Source organism: Maudiozyma barnettii (assembly GCF_903064755.1).
Source record: "Maudiozyma barnettii strain CLIB 1767 genome assembly, contig: KABA2_03, whole genome shotgun sequence".
In the NCBI taxonomy this organism is placed as follows: domain Eukaryota; kingdom Fungi; phylum Ascomycota; class Saccharomycetes; order Saccharomycetales; family Saccharomycetaceae; genus Maudiozyma; species Maudiozyma barnettii.
In genome coordinates, this window is record NW_024545240.1 from 489,669 (window position 1) to 514,418 (window position 24,750).

At 33.5% G+C, this 24,750-nt stretch overlaps 5 protein-coding genes across 5 annotated transcripts; all 5 read left to right on the forward strand.

Annotated features, from left to right (window-relative positions):
• Positions 1-413: 413 nt before the first annotated feature.
• Positions 414-1,805, forward strand: SVF1 (Svf1p; the record flags this gene model as incomplete). Its single annotated transcript, XM_041549688.1, has 1 exon — positions 414-1,805. The coding sequence occupies one exon, from the start codon at positions 414-416 to the stop codon at positions 1,803-1,805; it is 1,392 nt and encodes a 463-aa protein (XP_041405622.1).
• Positions 1,806-10,046: 8,241 nt separating this feature from the next.
• On the forward strand, positions 10,047-11,756 carry KABA2_03S05192 (sugar porter family MFS transporter; the record flags this gene model as incomplete). Its single annotated transcript, XM_041549689.1, has 1 exon — positions 10,047-11,756. One exon carries the CDS (start codon positions 10,047-10,049, stop codon positions 11,754-11,756), a length of 1,710 nt encoding a protein of 569 aa, XP_041405623.1.
• Positions 11,757-15,298: 3,542 nt separating this feature from the next.
• Positions 15,299-17,005, forward strand: KABA2_03S05214 (sugar porter family MFS transporter; the record flags this gene model as incomplete). Its single annotated transcript, XM_041549690.1, has 1 exon — positions 15,299-17,005. The coding sequence occupies one exon, from the start codon at positions 15,299-15,301 to the stop codon at positions 17,003-17,005; it is 1,707 nt and encodes a 568-aa protein (XP_041405624.1).
• A 3,210-nt stretch (positions 17,006-20,215) lies between these two features.
• KABA2_03S05236 (sugar porter family MFS transporter) lies at positions 20,216-21,919 on the forward strand (the record flags this gene model as incomplete). The annotated part of the gene is made up of 1 exon (XM_041549691.1): positions 20,216-21,919. One exon carries the CDS (start codon positions 20,216-20,218, stop codon positions 21,917-21,919), a length of 1,704 nt encoding a protein of 567 aa, XP_041405625.1.
• A 545-nt stretch (positions 21,920-22,464) lies between these two features.
• Positions 22,465-24,285, forward strand: KABA2_03S05258 (arginine--tRNA ligase; the record flags this gene model as incomplete). The annotated part of the gene is made up of 1 exon (XM_041549692.1): positions 22,465-24,285. One exon carries the CDS (start codon positions 22,465-22,467, stop codon positions 24,283-24,285), a length of 1,821 nt encoding a protein of 606 aa, XP_041405626.1.
• Positions 24,286-24,750: the final 465 nt, after the last annotated feature.

Here is a 24,750-nt window from a genome sequence, read left to right on the forward strand (position 1 = left end):
CTCTCTCTTCCTTTCCCAGTGAATACCTCGAATTTCCATAAATTTCAAGAAGTTCAAATGGACGGGCATCACTTGTAACGACAGCCGCAGCACATCACTTTGAACGACACTCAACACCCACACCAAAAAGAAAAGAAAAGAACCCAAGAAAAAACAAAGAAAAAACAGTTGAATCCTTTGCTCATCACCAATTGCGACCAGGAAATTTCGTGATATACGCCTCATCTGTTGGGTGGGAAGTGCAAGGGACCACCACACATCATTGGGTAATATATACACGAAGAAGGATTAGTTATAACTATGTCTTATGATTAAGTAGTGAGTGGCCTTGTTCAAGACAATATATATTTACGAATTCATTGTAATTAGAAAGAAGAAACAAAAAGAAAAAAATATATATAGATCTGCATATTATGTTAAAGTGGCTTCAAGGTAATATTTCTGCTGTGACCGGGATTGCAGAACCAGAATATGGTCAAGAATATATTCACACTGTGGGAGATAAGTTGAAAGGTAAGCAACCTTACCATTCTACAACCCGTGATGATTTTGCATGGCAGAATCCAGATCACACTAATGTTGAGACCGTGACTTTCTATTTTAGTGATCTGAAGACCGGTATCGTTGGGTTCGCTCAAGTGATTCATTCCAGTGTGATTCCAATGCATAAAGCTGCTCAATTCACCTTCAGAATATATGACTCTACAAAACCTGAGGATCTTAATCTCTGGACCTCTACAAAACTAGAGAATTTTAGAACCGATGGTCCAAATTTTTACGCCGATGACTTATCAATTGAATTATCTGAAGACAATACTCATTATCATATCGTTTCAAATGTTTGTGAAAGATCTACTGTTGACTTATATATTACAAGATTGACTCCTGGTGCTAAAGCTGGTGAAGATCCAACCACTTACTATGGTGATAACTTGGACGTTCCTTGGGGTACTATGAGACATGTATTCTGGCCAAGAAACTCATGTCATGGTACTATCAAGGTTAAGAAGGTTGTTGAGGTCGATGAAGTCGAGGTTCTTGCAACAGAAGTAGAAGGTACTACTTTGGAAGATGCCGAAGAACAAGAACAAGAGGAAGATGAGGAAGAAGAAGAAGAGGACTCCGACTCTGAATATGATTCTGATTCTGATTACGAGGACGAAATTGATGTTGTTTACGAAGACCGTACCTACACTTTTGAAGTTGATGATCCAGCTTACTCTATGTTTGTTATGGCTTTACAAGGTATGAAGCCTCATCATGCTGCTAAAGCTTGGAATTTTGTCTATGTTCATACTCCTGAGCACACTGCATTGTTGATCGAATATATCACACCTAAGTCATACGCAAACACTAAGGTCACTGTCGGTGTCGTTACCTCTAAGGATGAGGTTATGATGCTCTCATTAGATAACAACTATGAGCATTTGAATCCAGAGGTAGATGAAGTTGGCTGGCCTGTACCACACAACATTAAGGTGGAATTCAATGGTATTTCAAGGAATGTCACTGATGAACAAATTGAAAATGAAAGTTATACCGAGAAGGATAAAGTTACTGCACTAATTGAAGCTCCATTGAAAAATATGGTAGAAAGAGTCGACGTCATGGGAGAAATCCCAGGCTTTGTCAAGAACATTGTTTCTGGTATCGCAGGTACTAAACCTTTCATATATCAATATTCCAACGACGAGTTCACTCTCCAAGTCAATGATGGTAAGAAGTCTACGGGTCTAGGTTGGGCTGAAGTCACTTTTATCTCTCAATCAGAAGTTGTCGATGCTGAGTCCTATAACGAAGATTAAAGATAGAAAAGGAAAATGTGTGTTGTGTTGTATCTCCTGCTTCTATTATTAATTGGAGGAAAGTCATCTACTTATAAGTACTGTAAGATTTACTGCATCATACCATTCTTTTCTCTCCTTTTTTTTTGTTTCGCCTCCTCTTCACAGGTCATTCGTTCTTCCTTCAACCTTATATATTATTATTACTACTATTATTACTATACCCATTGTCTTTTTCAGGCATAGAAAAAGCTTCATTTAATCCTAGTCATTTCATTCATAGTGGTTTTTCTCGCTAGCATAACTGGAAATAAAAAAGCATATATATACATTGATTTCTTTCTCTTTTTACAATTGATTGTCCACATGTAATTACCATTTTTTAAAAATAATATTGTATTTGGAGGATTATTGTTTCATGAATTCATATCCATCAAAATGTGGCTTTTATTCCTTTATGGTTAATGTATTGCAAGGGTGTAGTGGTGATTTATTTATATATACATATATAAACTAGTTGATGGGGCATTTTTCGTGTACTATATATATAAATAAGAATCATTTATTCGCAAGTTCTTTTCATTATAACTATATTGATTATACCGCAACAAGGTTAATAAGATGTTGTAATCTTGTTAATTGAACAATCTTTTAATTATAAATTTATCAAGAAAGGAATTGTTATTTTTCAAGAGTCATAATGTTATATGTCGCATTATCTCTGTTTTTTATTTAAAATGGTTAGTTTATATTGTTTTTCATTATATATATGTGTGCGTGTACAATCTTTGGTATATGTGGTATAAGAAGGGCTAAAACCACGACAAACAAAATGAGTTACGAAATAAGTCTACCTTTTTATTCAAGGGAGGACTGAATCAGTATTATAGCATCATTAATGGCGTTTAACTCCACCGAAAATGGTCAAGTGAAGCGATATCTAAATATGACTTTGAATAGGAAAATTGATACAACTGGAAATGATGAGGAGCAAAGGAAGAAAACATTAAGAATTATTAAAAGTTGAACTAGAAAGTCCAAAAGGGAAGAGAGAAAATTAAATCAAAAATTGTCCGAATAGAACAGATTGAGAATGACTAAAGCCTGAACAAATCCTTATTTGAAACAAGAGACGAAGAAAAGGAAATTAACGACCTACATGAAACTCTTCCAAAGTAATTTCATATGGAAATTATAATAATATGAAAAATAACAGAGTTAAGAAACCTAAAATTCTGAATATTCCACTAGAGGGATATAAATAATACTCTTTTCTAAGATGAAAGAATATCTTAAAGAAAAGATTTATCTTAAAAACAAGACTGTGATAATCTATTTCAAAGTAAGCCTAAGTATAAAGATAAATCTGGTTACGTAGAAGCAATTATACACAAATGCGAAGCCTTTGTTGAGAAAGAAGTATCCATAGTGAACTATACCTCCAAAAGCATTAAGCTAACTTCAATTTCCATAAAAATCATCCTCAACAAGAAAATTGGTAATTAAGGACATATATACTTAAATAACGCAATATTTGTGAATAAAAGCATTTAGAAAATACTTAATACAGACTTTGGTCCATTTCAAATTATTTCTTCGGTCTCTAGATTAGAAAACTTGAGGATATTCATAGCATTAAATGACCTCATCTGATTACACATAGAAGAATACGATATCGCAATAGCCTTCCTATAGAATCTAACTACTAAAGAATTAATAGTTAAGCACCAAAAACAGCTACCTAAATTGCGAAAACTAGATGTATTTAGCCATAGAGACGGGAGAAGATGCACATAATTCATAAAATAATTTAGTTAGTTGACACAGTTATGATAAATAAACATGTTTGACTTTGAGAAAATGAACGTTAAAAGATATTTTCATCAACATTTATTTTATTACAGATGAAAATATTCTAATACTACTCTAATACCTTGTGACGATAATAAAAGTGTTACATCAACAGTAATATGTACTGAATACCACTCGACCTTAAAGAATATTGAATTTCGAAAAGAATTTATTCATCAAACTGCAATGTTTGGGCAATGTATTCCATTTTACATAAAGTCCGAACACAACATTGCAGGTATGCTTACTAAACCACTATTGACAACTAGTGTCTTACGACTGGCAAATCAAATAATTGAAAAAGTTGAAGAAGAAACATCTACAATTAAGGATTGAAGATCAATAATATAGATGTACTGATCTGGGGGGTGACGCAACATTGGATTGCATTATGGGGTAACTAAATCGATAAGTTAAATTTTTCACTTAGTAGAGTTCAGTTAAACTCTACATTATAAGAGCTATACCTTAACAGTATTCTCAACTGTACATTACATATATATTATTTAAACCCTTCGTATATATCCTTGAGCAGCTATCGCTTATTCTAGGGTACTATAATATATTTTCGTTATTATTGAAGTCATCCAATTCAAGTCTCTTTTTATTCGTTACCCTCTTTGTACTTCTATTATATCAGAGAGCGAAAAAAGCTTTGTCACTTTTATCTTTTTATTTATTCTTACAACACCATTTGTTATTATGTAAATAAAGAGCGAAACTGAAAAAAAAAGAACAAGACATAAAAATGAGAAAAAATACAATTTATGATGTCAGTAATTATAGTGTGTATAACAAATACAGCCCTTGACTTTAAGTAAAAATTCAAATAACGAATAATTAATATTGATAAAGATTAGTATTCTTTGCTTGTTTACATTTTTGAACAGTTTCCACTTTAAAGTTCATTATTTATTGAAGTTTTTAATAATGAACAATATATTCTTCGTGGTTTCTTTTGAACCCAAATTAAAAGATGCAAAAGATATATTATATAATGATATTTTGTGTTTGGCAGTTCACACCATTTATAGATAATTGGTATTAATTTATTTTCTCTTCCACACTAGAATTAGCTCATCTCACATCAAGGTGAACAAGCTTATTTCATTATTATCGACGACTTATATTGGTCGTATAGTTCTTATTGTTTTGTTCTTTAATAAGCTCATGCTATTGTTCTGTAGAAAGTTGGGATTCAGCAATACTCAAATTTTTGATAGTAAATTTTTATATATAAATATAATTTAAGATATTAAAGGTTGATACAATTAAAAAGTAAAAATATGTCAAGTCACAATTATTTTCTTTTGTTTCTTGCGGTACAATATAATAAATATAAATATTTATTATATTCTGACTTAAAATTAACCTGTCTACTTGGAACAAACTAGTCAAATGACTAGAAAATATGATTGTTATATTCTACGTGTTTTGTTAGAGTGTCAGGACAGTTTTCAGGACTCTGAATGTTAAACTAATTCATGGCTTCTAATTTAATTTGACTTCTCAAAATTAATATATTTAAGTAGAGTATAAAGAGGGATGAGAAAAACCCATTTTGAAAATAACAACAATGGTAGGTAAAATTTCCTTGATAATCAAGATACAGCCTTACAACATCTTGTCAAAGCTTTTTCTGAAGAATATTTCTGAACTGAGATAAAATCATCCTGTCACTTCAAGATTCAATCGTAAAAACAAGCACACAATCAAAGTCAAGAGATCTAGCTAATATAGTAAAAAAATATATATATTTATCTCAATAAGAATTTATTAATATATTTGCACTAATTCAAAAGCAAAAGTGATACTAGGTTACTTTGCAAATAGTATTTCCATTAGAAAAATTACTCCTATTATTTTAATTTCTACAACTCTGATAACTTTGAACAATATTTCTAACTATATGTCTAACTACATTAGAATGAAAATAAAATGCTAGTGACATAAAAGATTTACAACTATAACAATAATATTTTAAATATCAAATAAATATCAAAACAATGGATACTTTGAAGATGGTATGAAAAGATCAGAAAACTTTACAAAAAAAAGAACAATGAAAGGAGAAATTAATTTCTTTGATTTATTCACCTACTCTCTTCGACATCGGCGATTTCAACTTCGATGTCCTTGGCATTTATTTTCGATTTAAAAGTATCATCCTTTTTTATCTTTCGAAATTAAAATCAATTTATTTTTTAAATCAATGTGGGGTGCAGTTCTCACTGTGGAATTTTTTTTATGACGTTTATTAACTCATCTAAGTTATTTTAACTTGTTTATGAATAACAAGGAGACATCAATGATATTATACCATCAACTCAAATTTATTTTAAAACTAAACATGGTTACTCCGTAAAACAATAAATAAATAATAATGTAATCTATCAAAAATATTAACTCAAATAATAATACTTTGTATTAATCTAACTAAACTATGTCTCTTTCTCTCTCTTTCACCCCGGGTTAATTTTAATTTTAATTCTTATTGATTTTAATTTAATCCTTGAAGAATTGATGTGGGGGATATACTTTTTACTTACATTGTTTCCTGGAGGGGTGAATTTATTCAACAAAAGTACTACCCCCCATTTCTTTTGAAACAAATCGAAAGGTAATAGAACGTCAAAAGTATTGCAATGCCTTCTTGGCAGGTAAACAATAAAAAACAGATTATTCAATTTTAGATAGTCGGTTGGAATAATTTCTTTTCTTCCAAATAACCAAAGGAAAAAAAAGTAAGTGAGAAAAGCAACGTATATGACGCCTGAATTGCTTACCTGAACACGTTAGAAAAGCAATTATATTTGAATACATTGGTCACCCGTACGGATATTATTTAGTAGTTCCCGAATTCCCAAACATAAAAGAAACCAACAAAAATGGCCTGGAACAAATCTTTGTAGTCGATATTGTGCGGAACAACTACGTCGTTAAAATGTCCTTCAACAATGTAACTGTGAATGATACCCACGGATAATATTTTTTCAGTTCGTTTATTTTCAGAATCAAAGAGATATCTGTAGCAATAACGACGGCAAAATAAAACAAAACACAGGTCCCTTTTTGGGGATTCGGTTTTATTATTCATATTATCTCCTTCTCGCACAAAAAGCTCAGCAGAAAATTTATTTCTATGAAAAAACCGAACAAAAGGGTTTTACCGACTGCAGAAAAGCAATGACACGAGCGTACAATTACGGGCCATATTGTGCTTTCGGCGTAGTTTTTTTGACGGAAAAGAAAATGACAACGAAACAATAACAAATCTGGTTCCCAAAGAGGAAATATAGTTTCTACCCAAGGGCCAAACAGCGCTTGCACAGGATATTCTGGGACTCGGATTAATTCACTTCTTGTAACTTGACCTCAGTGTGACGTCGCAGACACTTGAAGGGTCACACAAGGTGCAAATAATTGCTTTTTCGACTATATATTTATTCTACGAGAACTAGTAGTATTATATTTTGCTAAGAAGAAACAAGAGAACCAAAATAAATGAAAACTCAATTAGGACACGATTCAACAACAATAACAAAACAAAAATTTGAATTTTAACTATTTGTCCTAAAACAGACGCGAAATGTTAAAAATAGTTAAAATACGGAATTTTGTTTTGTTATTGTTACGGTTCATATCATTAATTTACTTCTGAAACAAATGTTGGTTACCATCTTTCGTAAAAATAAAATTCATTAGTTAATGTTCACAAAATAGTAAATTTATTATTACCAGACATTTTGAAAAAAAAATAAATAAACAAAAAAAAGTAGTATGTGATTATGGTAACCAAGACACTTCAGCGCCGAAATATATTTCCTCATCTCTTGTTGCTTTGTTAATTTGAAAAAAATAATTGGGACTTTGTAATGAAAAATTAATTACTAGAATGGACTGAAGAAAGAAAGAAAAAAAAAAAATTACTTTCTTTTCCACCTTGAGGGAGAGAATATGCTGTAGCACAAGGAAATATGTAATTAAAAATCGAAATTTCCCGATTATTCAAATATTATGTAGTTGTTCCTTTGTAGTAAACAGTTTCCAGAGATCTAAAGTGTGTCTGTATTCCCCCACTATAAATTCTTTTGTGAACACATTGAGTTCATGGAGTTCTCTGATTGTATATCTTGTTTATTTGGTGGCGATAGTGGGGGAGGGACATAGCAGGGAGTAAGGGGAAAACTTTTGGTCTTGAAAAGCGATGCGATACTTTTTTTATAACTATACAATTTGAACAGTCGAATCAACATAATTATTAATTATTTAATTAAATTAATAATATTAATAAAAGAGTAAGTATTGCCTAAGTCAAAACTTTTTATGCGCCCTTTCAGCTGCGATGAGTTCGGCGATATACCAAAAAATGAAAAAAAAAAGTTGGAAATTATAAACTCCGCTGAGAATTGGGCGCACCCCGGATTAATTAAACAATTTTATTTATCATAATTGGGGGATGTTACTAAGGTAGGAAACAGAACAAAGATAACTAACATTTTGTAAATTAATACTAAATACTCAAATTTTCATTTTAAACTACATTCCTACCCACAGGTGAAGTGGGGGGCATCGATATATGGTTGAAAGTTACAATTACAAGCAAATCAACCCCGCTTCAAATTAATATTTTGAGTGGTGCTTATGTCCGTTTTCCTAGTAGCAAGTGACATTCTGTCAAGAATTATGGTCATCATCAAATATTCTAATTCTACGTTTTTATCGGAATCTCGTACACGAGTAACATTGGCTTTGTTACATTTCTTAGTAGCCAGTAGTGTTCAACAAATGTCCTTCTCCGAAGCAAGATGCACATACATCGCGGGGAATAGAGTGGGGGGGAACCAGGTTGAGGCAAATGAACAAGAACACAATATTGACATAAGTTCTTGTCAAACTTGTAACAATCATGATTCTTACTCTTTCAAATCAATAAAAATAAAATAAAAACCTAACTGAACAAACAATCCTTGGTCATCAATCATAGAGAAATCGGGCTAGAAGCGGCGATAAGGAAAATAATATAACATTAAACCAAATGTCATTCATTACGTGTAACAACTTAACCCTTTAACAATAATTTAGGAAGATCCGGCGAAACCACTAATAATAAGAATGGCAAATCCTCCTTTCCTCCTCCATTCTCCCCTTTGCTCAAAAAAAGGGAGAAAACTTACTTGATGTAAGTTCCCCCGGTTTACCCCCATCCCCCACCTTCGAGAAATCCCCGTAGCACAGAAGTAATTGTCTGTAGGGGATAAATAATGTGGAAAATTAGCGGGGGTGGGGCCCCAACAGATACACCGCGCCGAATAATTTATTTTTATTTTTTTCATCTCTGTGCTGCTGTGTCTTTGTAACTCTCACACAAAAAAAATAACAAATATTTTTCAATATTTTGGTTGAAAAATTTTCATTCCCTCAGAATTTCCCTGACAGTTGAAATGTAATTTTGTCATGCAGCATAACAAATCTGTCTTACTCTTTTAACCATTTTTGCTGCGCATTACAGCCAAATCATGGAAAATAAATAAATATTTTAATTTCTCCTTACAGCCATTCAGAAGAATTAAAAGAACAATTTTTTCTGTTCAACAGAGAAAACAGAGTAGTAAACATCCCTCTCTAATGAATTTTTCCATTTCTTAAATCTCTTAATATATTGTAACCATTATACAACGATTTGTAAGTGGTTACTACTCGGTTGCTTTTGTTGTAGAACAATTTCGCCATATCTTTTAAAGAATTGACGAAATTCATCCATTAGCAACAAAAGAACTGTACAAACAACGACTGAAAAGTAATTCCTGTTTTTTTAGGTTTATTAAAGAAACTCTACCCCCCTTTTTACCCACATTAGACGTTGTTTATCCTGGAGGGGATCTACGTTGTTTTAACGATATGTTTATGAACTTAACCTTTAAGGAAGAAAATAAAAAAAAAAGCATTTTTTGTTTACTTTTTACCAATTTTTTCTGAAGTAATTCTCCCTTTTTCAAAGGATGAATTATTGCATAAGTTTTTTTTTAATATTATTAATTAATCCACCCCTCGTTTAATTAAGAAAACACTGTAGGTCGAACTACCTTCAAGTGAAAATTGAATTAATTTCAGTTAGCTTCATGCAAGTTTTCAAAGAAAAGAAATGGTCGTTGTCAGAAGAGAAATTAATAGGATGAGAAATAGGAAAAGGAATGAAAGTTCTTCAAAAAAAAAAAAGATATAAAAGGTCATTGAAATATTCTACTTTTATCAGTATTTTATTCTTTCTCTTATTCCCAATTTTATTTAATATTCACTTTATATTTCATATATTTTATATTACATAAAAGGACCATCAATTAAAGTTTTATTAATCTAACTCTTTAATATATCAACAAGACACATTAAACAGTATATATATACTTCAGTATGTCTGCTGCTCCTGTTGAAGAAAACATCAACAATGAGTCTCAATTGACTCCAACCGCTTCCGGTTCCAACTCCGTTCTATCTACTCCATCCAACAAGGCTGACAGAGATGAACTAAAAGAAGAAGGTGAAGAAGACCAAGAAAATGGTATCGCCTTCGATGATATGCCTCTAAAACCTGCTTCTGCTTACGTTACCGTCTCTATCATGTGTGTCATGATTGCTTTCGGTGGTTTCGTTTTCGGTTGGGATACTGGTACCATTTCTGGTTTCGTTAACCAAACTGATTTCATTAACAGATTAGGTCAAAAACGTCACGATGGTTCTCACTACCTATCTAAGGTCAGAACTGGTTTAATTGTCTCTATTTTCAACATTGGTTGTGCTATTGGTGGTGTTATCTTATCTAAGATTGGTGATATTTACGGTAGAAAAATCGGTCTAATTACTGTTGTCATCATTTACATTGTTGGTTTAATTATTTCCATTGCTACTCAAAAGGCTTGGTACCAATACTTCATTGGTAGAATTATCTCTGGTCTAGGTGTTGGTGGTATTTCTGTTTTATCCCCAATGTTGATTTCTGAAGTTGCTCCAAAACATTTGAGAGCTACTCTGGTTTCCTGTTACCAATTGATGATTACTCTAGGTATTTTCTTAGGTTACTGTACTAATTTCGGTACCAAGAACTATTCTAACACTGTCCAATGGAGAGTTCCTCTAGGTCTAGGTTTCGCTTGGGCCCTATTTATGATTGGTGGTATGACTTTCGTTCCAGAATCTCCACGTTTCTTAGTCAGTGTTGGTAGATATGAAGATGCTAAACATTCTATCTCCATTTCAAACAAGGTTCCACTTGATGATCCATCCGTCGAAGCCGAATTCGATGTTTTACAAGCTGCTGCAGAAGCCGAAAAGTTGGCTGGTGAAGCCACATGGGCTGAATTGTTCTCTACCAAGAACAAGATCTTCCAACGTCTATTCATGGGTTGTATGGTTCAATCTCTACAACAATTGACTGGTGATAACTATTTCTTCTACTATGGTACCACTGTTTTCAAGGCTATTGGTCTAGCAGATTCTTTCGAAACTTCTATTATTATTGGTATTGTTAACTTTGCTTCTACCTTTGCTGGTATTTTCATTGTTGAAAGATTCGGTCGTCGTAGATGTCTATTGTGGGGTGCTGCAACAATGACTGCTTGTTTTGTTGTTTTTGCTTCTGTTGGTGTCACAAGATTATATCCAAACGGTAAGAGCGGTTCTTCCTCTAAGGGTGCTGGTAACTGTATGATTGTTTTCACCTGTTTCTACTTATTCTGTTTTGCTACTACCTGGGCCCCATTGGCTTTCGTCATTACATCTGAAACTTACCCATTGAGAATGAAGTCCAAGGCTATGTCTTTAGCTCAAGGTTGTAACTGGATGTGGGGTTTTCTAATTGGTTTCTTCACTCCATTTATTACTGGTGCCATTGATTTCTACTACGGTTACGTTTTCATGGGTTGTCTATGTTTCTCCTGGTTCTACGTTTTCTTCTTCATTCCAGAAACTATGGGTCTATCTCTAGAAGAAGTCGACCAAATGTGGCTAGAAGGTGTTCTACCATGGAAGTCTGCTGGCTGGGTTCCTCCATCCAGAAGAGGTGCCGAATACGACGCCGAAGCTATGGCTCATGATGATAAGCCATGGTACAAGAGAATGTTGTAAGCTCCCTGATAAAAATATTATATCCTTTTTTCTAATATAAAAGGAGCTTCACATTTTTTCTTAATAATTCTTACAATTTTCAAATACTGTTAAAACACAGTAACTTTTTAATAATAATCTCAAACTAATCTTAATTTAATGTTTCATGAATCTATTTAATATTTAAACAAATAAATAGTTTTTATAATTCTTTTTAACGACATTTTTCTTTTTAGAAAACAATAAAAACAATTTTTTAAACAACTATTTTAATTAATTATTGTTGAACCTTCTTAACGATACTTCTGATGATAAGATCAAGCGTTTTTTACACTTTCGGATTAATTTTTATTCTTAGGATTAAAAAGTGTATAGAAAAAGAAAGGAAAATATATATATTTATTTTTGGGATAGTTTAATATCTCCATATTATGCAGATTAAAAATGATTTACAGGATTTTTTGTTTTTATTCTTGACACATAAAACTTTATTATTTTTAGTCACCCATATTTTTTATTTTTGCCGGGATAACGAGACGGTTCCGAATTTAGAAGCGAAGAGAAATATATATTTTTACAGCGGTTTTTTTCTTATTAGATGAAGATTTCTCTGTTTTCTATTTTTATTTGAGGACTGGCGATACTGTAATATTACAAGGTGGATGCTTCCAGTTTATGTTCTACTAGTAGCACTTTTTTTGTTTAATAAATAGACGTGGTACATATGTAGAACGTGGGCTAATATAGAGCCCAAGTATATATTCCTAAGCAATACGAAAGCAGAAGGCACTACATATAAATAAGTTTTATAAATAATTAACAAAACCTAAGGCCTTGTTGTAAAATCTTTAAACGAACGGACTAATCATGCATGGGATTATCATAATCATAATCATTGTATTCACCCATTGATTTTGCTCAACTTTACAAAGCAATATGCGGAATAACTTCAATCATGACGTTCAAGAAAATATATCTCAATCTCTTTCTCCCAATGTTGTCTAGAGATAGTTTATCGTTGTGTTTAATTTCTTCCAAGATATGATATATTCTTCTATCGTTTGCCACAAGTTCTCAAGAAAGGATAGTTAGGAACATGAGAACAGTCTTACATTAGAGAAATGTCTTATTTACTTCAATAGCATGCATATTGTACAAACCAGCAAAATATTAAGTTACCCCAGTTTTTAAAATAAAATATCACTTGTAATCTATAATTATCTTGTCACCTCATCTCATTTCAGTCGCACAATTCAATCTCTAAACTATATTAATATTAATAAAAATACCGACAGAATATATCGCATTAGTGAAGGCTTCTATTGATCCATTTAAATGAAGAAGAATGAGAAAATATCCCATGAGATAGTTTTATGGAGGATTCGATTGTCGTGCGAAATGGTAAGAAATCGTGTCTGGTTGTTATCCAACTTGTAGTTATATTAAGGTAGATGTCTATAATTATCTTACTTCTACATTGTTTCCAGTCGTGCTTTATTGTGAATAAAAGTCAAGACCAGAAACCTTTGCACAACCTTGTAACAAAGTTGTTTATATTTCAAACAGCTAATAGACCTAGTCATTAAACATAAACGAAACAACATCATTTCATTTTATTTCTCATAAATTAGTAAACAGTTTATCAGACGGCTCGTAACTTAAGACATTCACCAATCTAGGAAATGCCACAACAACAAAGACGATTACTAAAAAATAACCGCTCCAAATTTTACCACCATCAGAAAAAAGCAGAGCAGACAAGGCAAATAAACAAAAAGTTTTTCCGATTGAGTGAAAGGCCTTTCTTTTTCTGCCCCACATATTTCCCTTTAGGGAAATTGCCAAAGAGAAAATTCTTTTTCTTATCTGTCCCTTTTCTCCAAAGAATTATCGCGCGGGTACTTCTGAGTGATTACGCAATCGCGCCTTATGGAAAATGAACAAAAATAATTTTGTTATTGTTGTTACTGGGTCGTGCTTCACAGAAGGGACTGCAGATCTAACATATAATAGCACTCGGAAAAAGAAACGAGGTGGGAATGGAAAGCGCAAATGGGTCCATTATTCGGATAAATGTTTTTTTCGTATCTTAATATGACCGTTCCCCACTTTCACGATTACGCTTATTTACAAACGATAATTTTTAATGAGTTACTTCAAGTTGTTTTCTTTTGTTCATATTTTCCGTTAGGGTACAAGGGTTATTGAGGCACTTACGATAATGCTAAGGTTTGACAAATACGTAAACGTCAAGAAGGGACAAAATTATTGCTAAGTGTAATCAATACTCCTTTTGACCTTGGGACAAAAATCTATTTTATGTTGTTTAACTTTATCAGTTCTTGTTGTGTATAATATTATATTCAATTGACTGACAATATCAAAAATAAAAAATGATTAAGATCATAAGGAATAATTGATTTCTTGATGGTGCATTAATGCACCAAAATTCTTGTTATTGGTATCTATTGTAATAAAAAAAATAGAACTAAGTAATCATAGAAAAAATTGACAATGACAAATGCTGGGTATTTTACCTTGTATTCCGCGGTTAACTAATCTTACTTGTCCAACGAAAAAATTACCACTAGATTACATATACCAAAATAAAATAAAAAGAAAGAAGTTATCGAAGAAGCAAAAAAAGGAACGAATCTGGATTTGGAATTGAAGTCGTGGTTTCCGTTTACTTATTAGTAATAACGGAACCTTCATCCACCACTTTTCAGTACGAATAGTAACCTGAGGTCAAAAAACATACATTAATCTATCCACCTCTGCGAAGCCCCGGATATTCCTCCCACACTTCATCACCACCGGTGCCAGAAAATTGTCCCACAATAATATGGGGTTTACCTCAATAAAGGAAAAAAATAAACTAAAAAGATAAGATATCATCGTACAAAACCGCGTTACTTCAATAACACAACAACTTCTATAATTGCTGTTCGTTCCAATCTTCGCCGAGTGTTATGGCGCTGCTCTTTATGCCAGAAAAGAAATAACCCGCAATTACTAGTTTCGCCTTCATTTTGAGTGTTTTTCCGGAGGGACTATTCATTTTCTGCGACCTGATCTCTGGTATGGGGGTCCCCACCGCCCCAGCTTTTTTCTCCGCGTTGCTGATAGAGCACGTCGTCGTGAAGGCGATGACAAAAGACCCGTCGTAGAAGCGCGGTTTTGCTAACGGGTGATAACAAAAAGTAATGTCACACAGCTGTTGGTTGTCAAAGGGAAAAGAAACAACCGGATAGGAAGAGACTAAGTAATTAACTAATCAGAAAAGCAAATCTTAACGTTCCTCTTCTGTCAATTATTTCTTTTCGAATAATTACTTTTCCCCCCGTATTAATTTTTTTTAAAAAGTACTCGAGGAAATTTGCAAAAAATATATATATATAAGGACAGGATGTTCTCCCCAGATTTAAAAATTTAATTCATGATTTATTTTCTCTACTTTCAAATATTTATTCTATTTAACTCCAAAAAAAAAACAGAACATTTAGTTTTCATTTTAATACATTAACAAAAAATAAATTAAGATTTTATACTAAATTATTAATATGTCTGACGTATCAGAACATCAAGTTCATCCAGCTCAAGAAGCTGTCGATGACATTAACTCAAACTCAAACTCTGTTATCTCTACTCCATCCAACAAAGCTGAGAGAGATGATTTAAAGGACATCAATGAAGATGCCATTGGTGATGATGCTTTAGTTGACATTCCAGTAAAACCTGCTTCTGCTTATGTTACCGTTTCTATCATGTGTATTATGATTGCTTTCGGTGGTTTCGTTTTCGGTTGGGATACTGGTACCATTTCTGGTTTCGTTAACCAAACTGATTTCGTTAACAGATTAGGTCAAAAACGTCACGATGGTTCTCACTACCTATCTAAGGTCAGAACTGGTTTAATTGTCTCTATTTTCAACATTGGTTGTGCTATTGGTGGTGTTATCTTATCTAAGATTGGTGATATTTACGGTAGAAAAATCGGTCTAATTACTGTTGTCATCATTTACATTGTTGGTTTAATTATTTCCATTGCTACTCAAAAGGCTTGGTACCAATACTTCATTGGTAGAATTATCTCTGGTCTAGGTGTTGGTGGTATTTCTGTTTTATCCCCAATGTTGATTTCTGAAGTTTCTCCAAAACATTTGAGAGCTACTCTGGTTTCCTGTTACCAATTGATGATTACTCTAGGTATTTTCTTAGGTTACTGTACTAATTTCGGTACCAAGAACTATTCTAACACTGTCCAATGGAGAGTTCCTCTAGGTCTAGGTTTCGCTTGGGCCCTATTTATGATTGGTGGTATGACTTTCGTTCCAGAATCTCCACGTTTCTTAGTCAGTGTTGGAAGAGAACAAGATGCCAAACATTCTATCTCCATTTCAAACAAAGTTCCAATTGACGATCCATCTGTCGAAATCGAGTTTGCTACTTTGCAAGCTGCTGCAGAAGCCGAAAAGTTGGCTGGTGAAGCCACATGGGCTGAATTGTTCTCTACCAAGAACAAGATCTTCCAACGTCTATTCATGGGTTGTATGGTTCAATCTCTACAACAATTGACTGGTGATAACTATTTCTTCTACTATGGTACCACTGTTTTCAAGGCTATTGGTTTAGCAGATTCTTTCGAAACTTCTATTGTTATTGGTATTGTTAACTTTGCTTCTACCTTTGCTGGTATTTTCATTGTTGAAAGATTCGGTCGTCGTAGATGTCTATTGTGGGGTGCTGCAACAATGACTGCTTGTTTTGTTGTTTTTGCTTCTGTTGGTGTCACAAGATTATATCCAGACGGTAAGAGCGGTCCTTCCTCTAAGGGTGCTGGTGACTGTATGATTTGCTTCACCTGTTTCTACTTATTCTGTTTCGCCACCTCATGGGCCCCATTGGCTTTCGTTATTACATCTGAAACTTACCCATTGAGAATGAAGTCCAAGGCTATGTCTTTAGCTCAAGGTTGTAACTGGGTCTGGGGTTTTCTAATTGGTTTCTTCACTCCATTTATTACTGGTTCTATCGGTTTCTCATATGGTTACGTTTTCATGGGTTGTCTATGTTTCGCCTGGTTCTACGTTTTCTTCTTCATTCCAGAGACCAAGGGTCTTTCTTTAGAAGAAGTCGACCAAATGTGGCTAGAAGGTGTCCTACCATGGAAGTCTAATGACTGGGTTCCTCCATCCAGAAGAGGCGCTGACTACGATGCTGGTGCTTTAGCCCATGACGATAAGCCATGGTACAAGAGAATGTTATAATTCTGAAATGAAATAAATTATAAAAATAATTATTCTTTCTCTTCACAAATCGGATATTCATATATTGCACTATTATACAAACTAATTTTAATCTAACGTTTTTACGATAAATCTATTTAAAGTTACAAACTTTTTAACATACATACTTTTATAAACAATAAATTCATTTTTAATAACTTTATCTTTTCTTCATAAACATTATTGTTTAATGAAATACTAAATACGAATAATTTTAAGTGTTAGTTCAAAATTGTAGAATACGGAAAAACTATCAAATGATGCTGCAGAGCCCAAATAGATGCGCAAGATCGGGGGACAGGGGGCTGCTTTTGCCTAATTACCGCCTCCGCCGTACCATGTCATTCAACATACAATTACCATAATCAGCTTCCCGTGAACAAAAGAAACGAGAAAATTTCTGAGTATTTTTATAACCCGAAACTTTGGCAACAGATCAGAACTTACACAGAAATACCCGCAGGAAACCATAACACACCGCTGTTCAGCCGTATACAAAAATAATATTTAATTAAAAACAAACATACAAATGGCAAGTTAGAATAGTCCACTTATGTATATGGTATATACATAAAATAAAATATAAAATACGAAATCTATTATCTTTATATTATATTAAGGTTAGTATATAGTTATCGGTGATGAACGTTCTATTAGAACAATTTATGACCCTTTGCTTTATTGAATATTTTTTAATATTTGAAGAGGTTGATACTTTATCTAATATAGTATACAACACCATTTTCTCAAATATCTTCTTACAGAGAGATACTTGAAAGATGTAACAAGTAGATGAGCGAGAAATTAGAGACGAAGAATATTAAAATCTTTAAAGTTTGCCATTTTGCTTTTAAATCTTACTATCATAAAATATTTTAATTCCTAAGTACTTGTCAAGCGAAAGAAAAACCATCGGAGGTTTATACAATTGAAATCGTTATAGGCCATCTATACCAAAACAAACAATAGTATATTTTCCAAAATATAAAGTAATATTTGCCATGAGTTCGACATTATGGCAAAAATATTATATGTCGGTCACTCAAATAATACTTATATAAAAAATTGACGTACTTCCCAATTTTATACAGGTGACGACGTACACATACAAGATAAGATGTTAGCCGGACTTTATTAGCGTCGATCTCTACATAGCGGGGGGAGTAATTAAAAAGGACCTATTACTGGATGCATATTTAAACTATTTGAAGCAGATCATAATTTCTCTACACATTTGAAGATGAACAAGTTAGTGTTAGAACTTAACGAGCTGCCTATAAGATTTTGTCCCTGTCTATGGGTCAAATATGTCCCTGTCTATGGGTCAAATATGTCCTTTCAATATTGTTGGGGACAAAATATCTATCACATAATGAGATCAATACTATCATGATCAATGTTGTGTTATTATTCAAGCAAACAAATTGTTCCGACCCGAACTAGCAATACAGAAGACAAAATCTCTCATCGACTATTCCGAGAACCAAAGAATATTCAACTTATCTATATCTTTATCACACAAATAATAATAATGGTAGCACATTAAAACTTAGCCAATAGAATTTTTGTCATGGTACTCCCAGTGATGTGACTGAGACTGTCGTTGTTCACAGTCCTATAGAACTAATGCAGAGATTACAATGAGGTAGATACCTAAAAATCTGAATTTCAATGTTCTTAGGATTCCCCTTAATTTTTAAAATTATTGTTTTTGCAGGTAAATATGTTCTAATATCTCTTTTAGTATAAACGTTATGTTCTTCCATTATACCATCGTTTGTATTTTCCTTTCCCACATGTTAATGATGTATAACGTGATTCGGTATGATATTCTAAAACGGTTGAATATATGGAAATACAGAAAAATATCGAAGACTCGTCATGTAAAAATTAAATAGCCTCATTACAGAGGTTTTTCCGAAATAATTCCCCAGATTTTTGAATATTTACAATTTCTTTTACTTTCTTTCTTCTTATGAAAACTGAAATCTATTTCTCGCAAACGTTTTTCTGCGGTAATTCTGTTTCTTCTGTACCGAGTTGTCCAAAAACGGCTAGTATTCAATGGCCGATGCCATAAAAAGAGAAAAAGAAAAGACAAGAGAAGGGAAGACGGCATAACAATAGTAAATTCGGAAAAACTATCTTCTACTTATCTATATATCTTTTTGCTTCTGGTAATAGAGATTAAGAAGTCCCGAAAGATTCAAGTGCCATTACGTATTATACTCCACATATTAATTTTATAGCGATAAAGACTATGATGAATGTGGTGTTGTAGGTGAGTGTCTTACATCTTACGACGATGTAGATGTTGAACAAACTCTTAGCACAAGAAATATGGGTTCCTACAGATATTCTTCTTTTAATAAAAAAAAATGAAAAAGGTATATTTATAATATCATTGTTATCAACGAGTTATGGAAACATGAACTGGGCCACTTATTTCTTCCTGATTATGGGAGGCGTCTCACATCAATTTATTAATGATGAGACACTTTTCTTTTTATCTCTCTTTGTTTATATTTTCTGATAGGTTTCTACACAGAAAACAACTCGCTGGTTCCACTATGAGTTCAGGTTAAAGAAGAGTTTGTACAGTATGAACTAATAGAAATCAATTATACAAGCATGATTTACCATTATTGCGATAATATGGAGAAGGATATTACGGAAAAATAAAAACGCGATACGTCAAAAGGGAAAACCGCTCTTGGTGGTTTCTCCGAAAGACATACTAGAGATGCCCCAGGAATATTTTCTTTTTACCAGATATTTTTCAGAAGAACACATACAGGAAACAAACATTAACGTTATCGCAACTATCTTTATGTTCACTACTACGGTGGATTATAGGTAGACACGGTTCATTTATGAGCTTAGCTAATATTTTAAAATATATGCACTCCATATCTTAACGATTACTAGCTAGTATTCGTTCCTTGGGGTCCCTGGGGTACGGTAAAATACTTAACAACAGCTATGGTACCTTTTCAATGGTATATAAACCTCGATGGTATTCTCCCCAGATTTAATTTTTATTCGTTTCCTCATCTTTTATTTATTCCATCCATATTCATTCCATACAGTTGTTTAATCTGTCAATTAATCATACATATATTTATTCTCTTTCTAACAACAATACTAGTAAGAAAAATAAAAAAATTACCTATCAATTAAAGCGAATACAATATGTCTGAAGGTGTTGAAAACCCTCAAACATCTCAACAACCACTGCCTGTGAATGACACAAATTCCGATTCTATGATCACAACTCCATCCAACAAAGCTGAAAGAGATGATTCCAAATATTTAGATGAAGATCATCTGGCTGATATGGCTGCAAATGAAATGCCAATTAAGCCCGCTTCTGCTTATGTTACCGTTTCTATCATGTGTATTATGATTGCTTTCGGTGGTTTCGTTTTCGGTTGGGATACTGGTACCATTTCTGGTTTTGTTAACCAAACTGATTTCGTTAACAGACTTGGTGAAAAAAATCACGATGGTACCCGTTACCTATCCAAGGTCAGAACTGGTTTAATTGTTGCTATTTTCAACATTGGGTGTGCCATTGGTGGTGTTATCTTATCTAAACTTGGTGATATTTACGGTAGAAAAATCGGTCTAATTACTGTTGTCATCATTTACATTGTTGGTTTAATTATTTCCATTGCTACTCAAAAGGCTTGGTACCAATACTTCATTGGTAGAATTATCTCTGGTCTAGGTGTTGGTGGTATTTCTGTTTTATCCCCAATGCTGATTTCTGAAGTTTCTCCAAAACATTTGAGAGCTACTCTGGTTTCCTGTTACCAATTGATGATTACTCTAGGTATTTTCTTAGGTTACTGTACTAATTTCGGTACCAAGAACTATTCTAACACTGTCCAATGGAGAGTTCCTCTAGGTCTAGGTTTCGCTTGGGCCCTATTTATGATTGGTGGTATGACTTTCGTTCCAGAATCTCCACGTTTCTTAGTCAGTGTTGGAAGAGAACAAGATGCCAAACATTCTATCTCCATTTCAAACAAAGTTCCAATTGACGATCCATCTGTCGAAATCGAGTTTGCTACTTTGCAAGCTGCTGCAGAAGCCGAAAAGTTGGCTGGTGAAGCCACATGGGCTGAATTGTTCTCTACCAAGAACAAGATCTTCCAACGTCTATTCATGGGTTGTATGGTTCAATCTCTACAACAATTGACTGGTGATAACTATTTCTTCTACTATGGTACCACTGTTTTCAAGGCTATTGGTTTAGCAGATTCTTTCGAAACTTCTATTGTTATTGGTATTGTTAACTTTGCTTCTACCTTTGCTGGTATTTTCATTGTTGAAAGATTCGGTCGTCGTAGATGTCTATTGTGGGGTGCTGCAACAATGACTGCTTGTTTTGTTGTTTTTGCTTCTGTTGGTGTCACAAGATTATATCCAGACGGTAAGAGCGGTCCTTCCTCTAAGGGTGCTGGTGACTGTATGATTTGCTTCACCTGTTTCTACTTATTCTGTTTCGCCACCTCATGGGCCCCATTGGCTTTCGTTATTACATCTGAAACTTACCCATTGAGAATGAAGTCCAAGGCTATGTCTTTAGCTCAAGGTTGTAACTGGGTCTGGGGTTTTCTAATTGGTTTCTTCACTCCATTTATTACTGGTTCTATCGGTTTCTCATATGGTTACGTTTTCATGGGTTGTCTATGTTTCGCCTGGTTCTACGTTTTCTTCTTCATTCCAGAGACCAAGGGTCTTTCTTTAGAAGAAGTCGACCAAATGTGGCTAGAAGGTGTCCTACCATGGAAGTCCAATGACTGGGTTCCTCCATCCAGAAGAGGCGCTGACTACGATGCTGGTGCTTTAGCCCATGATGATCTACCATGGTACAAGAGAATGTTATAATAATAACAAGAATTCAATTACACGCATTTCCATAGTAGGATAATAATTAAAAAGCTCCTTTAGAATCCAATATTATAAATATTTTCTATAAACCTCTTATGATTCTTTAATGATAATAAACATATATACTCCGTTTAAATTAATTATAATAAATAAAATTCAATATGATAAATTTTTTTATTATGCAATTTCTCAAACCGTTTACCCAATAATATGGCAAAAATATTTACCGTCCTTGCTGTTGTTAGAGGCTCTTCATTGGCTGTCGTCATTATTTAAGCTGATCTATATGACACATCTTTCGCTATATTTTTTTTTAATTTGCTTCGCTCGCTTTCCTACCAGCGGCCATGAAAAATTTTCTTGTAGGTTTGCGATGGAAAAATGGAAGATGATTGATTCCAATGTTACAATGTAATGAGAAGGAGTTTCAATACATATAAACCTACTGTCCTCAATTGATTGCTTTTAACGCATCTACTATTGATTTACATATATTCTCATAACATAAACACATAGAATATTATCATTAAATTCGGTACACCATGTCTACTGACAATATTACTTCGCAATTACAAAAATTGTCCATAAATGCTCCTGCCACTCTGGAAGGTTCTTACCCAGATGTTAATGTAGTTGATCTGATGAGAAACTACATTGCAGAAGAACTACATAAAATCTCTGGTGTCGACACAAGTTTAATCTTCCCAGCTTTGGAATGGACCAACACAATGGAGAGAGGTGATCTTTTAATTCCTGTTCCAAGATTGAGAATTAAAGGTGCTAATCCAAAGGATTTAGCTGCCGAGTGGGCCGAAAAATTCCCATGTGGTGAATTTCTAAGCAAAGTTGAGGCCAATGGTCCATTTTTACAATTCTTCTTCAGTCCAGAATTTTTATTCAAGATTGTTGTTCCAGATATCCTAACAAGAAAAGAAGAATACGGTTCTTGTAAATTGGTTGAAAATAAAAAGATTATAGTTGAATTTTCTTCTCCAAATATTGCAAAACCTTTCCACGCAGGTCATTTAAGATCTACTATTATCGGTGGTTTCATCTCCAACCTTTACGAAAAGCTTGGTTGGGATGTTATCAGAATGAACTACCTAGGTGACTGGGGTAAACAATTTGGTCTGTTAGCTGTAGGTTTCGACAGATATGGTGACGAAAATAAGTTGGCCAAAGATCCAATTCATCATCTGTTTGAAGTCTATGTCCGTATCAACAAAGATATTGAAGAAGAAGGCGACTCTCTGCCATTAGAAGAATCCACCAACGGTAAGGCTCGTGAATATTTCAAGAAGATGGAGGATGGTGATGAAGAAGCCCTAAAGATTTGGAAGAGATTCAGAGAACTATCTATCGAAAAGTACATTGCTACTTATGCCAGATTGAACATCAAGTACGACGTCTACTCCGGTGAATCTCAAGTTTCAAGAGACTCAATGAAGAAGGCTTTGGAAATCTTTAACGAGAAGGGTTTAACTCATGAAGATAAGGGTGCTGTTTTAATCGATTTGACCAAATTCAATAAGAAACTTGGTAAGACTATTGTTCAGAAGTCTGATGGTACCACTTTGTATTTGACTAGAGATGTTGGTGCCGCCATGGATCGTTATGAGAAGTACCACTTCGATAAGATGATATATGTTATTGCTACACAACAGGACCTACACACTGCCCAATTCTTTGAAATCCTAAAACAAATGGGTTTCGACTGGGCAAAGACTCTACAACATATCAACTTCGGTATGGTCCAAGGTATGTCTACAAGAAAGGGTACTGTGGTATTCTTGGATAACATCTTAGAAGAAACTAAGGAAAAAATGCATGAGGTCATGAAGAAAAATGAGGTTAAATATTCTCAAATCGAAAATCCTGATGAAGTCGCTGATTTAGTCGGTATTTCCGCTGTCATGATCCAAGATATGCAATCCAAACGTATCAACAACTACGAATTTAAATGGGAAAGAATGCTTTCTTTCGAAGGTGACACTGGTCCATACTTACAATATGCTCACTCCAGATTAAGATCTGTTGAAAGAAATGCTTCTCAAATTACCTCTGAGAAATGTTTATCTGCTGACTTCTCATTATTAACTGAACCGGCAGCTGTTCTTCTAATCAGAATCCTAGCCCAATACCCAGATGTTTTGAGAAATGCCATTAAGACTCACGAGCCAACAACTGTTGTTACATATCTGTTTAAATTAACACATCAAGTTTCCTCTTGTTACGATGTATTATGGGTTGCTGGTCAAACCGAAGAATTGGCTACTGCTCGTCTAGCTTTATATGCTGCTGCCAGACATGTTCTAAACAACGGTATGCGCCTGTTAGGTCTAACTCCAGTTGACAGAATGTAAGGTACGTTTATTACTCCTATAATATCGTAGTAAGAAATATATATATATAGGTTACATTAAATAATTTATTAAAATACATAAAAAGAAGAATTAAATTGAAACAATAGAGAAAATATTTACTTATTTGCAAGACTGTATTGATACCATATACAATTATTTCGAAGCCCAATTATTTGATTTTATCAATCGTAGCTCTAATCATTAACTCACTAAATTAAGAACAATAAAAACGTGTTCTCAAGAGAATGATATGGTCAAAATATTTCTTTTCTAATTATTGTTGAAAACCTCTATTATTGATGTCTTTGACCCAAAATTTAGAATTGGCTCAATATATGAATGATCCGACTTATGTTGGTCTAACCGTATATTTCTTACAACTAAATGAGTACTTAACAATTCTTATTGAAAACTGTAGTATAAAATCGAACTTGTCCTTAATAAAAACAACTTAGTATGTAACTT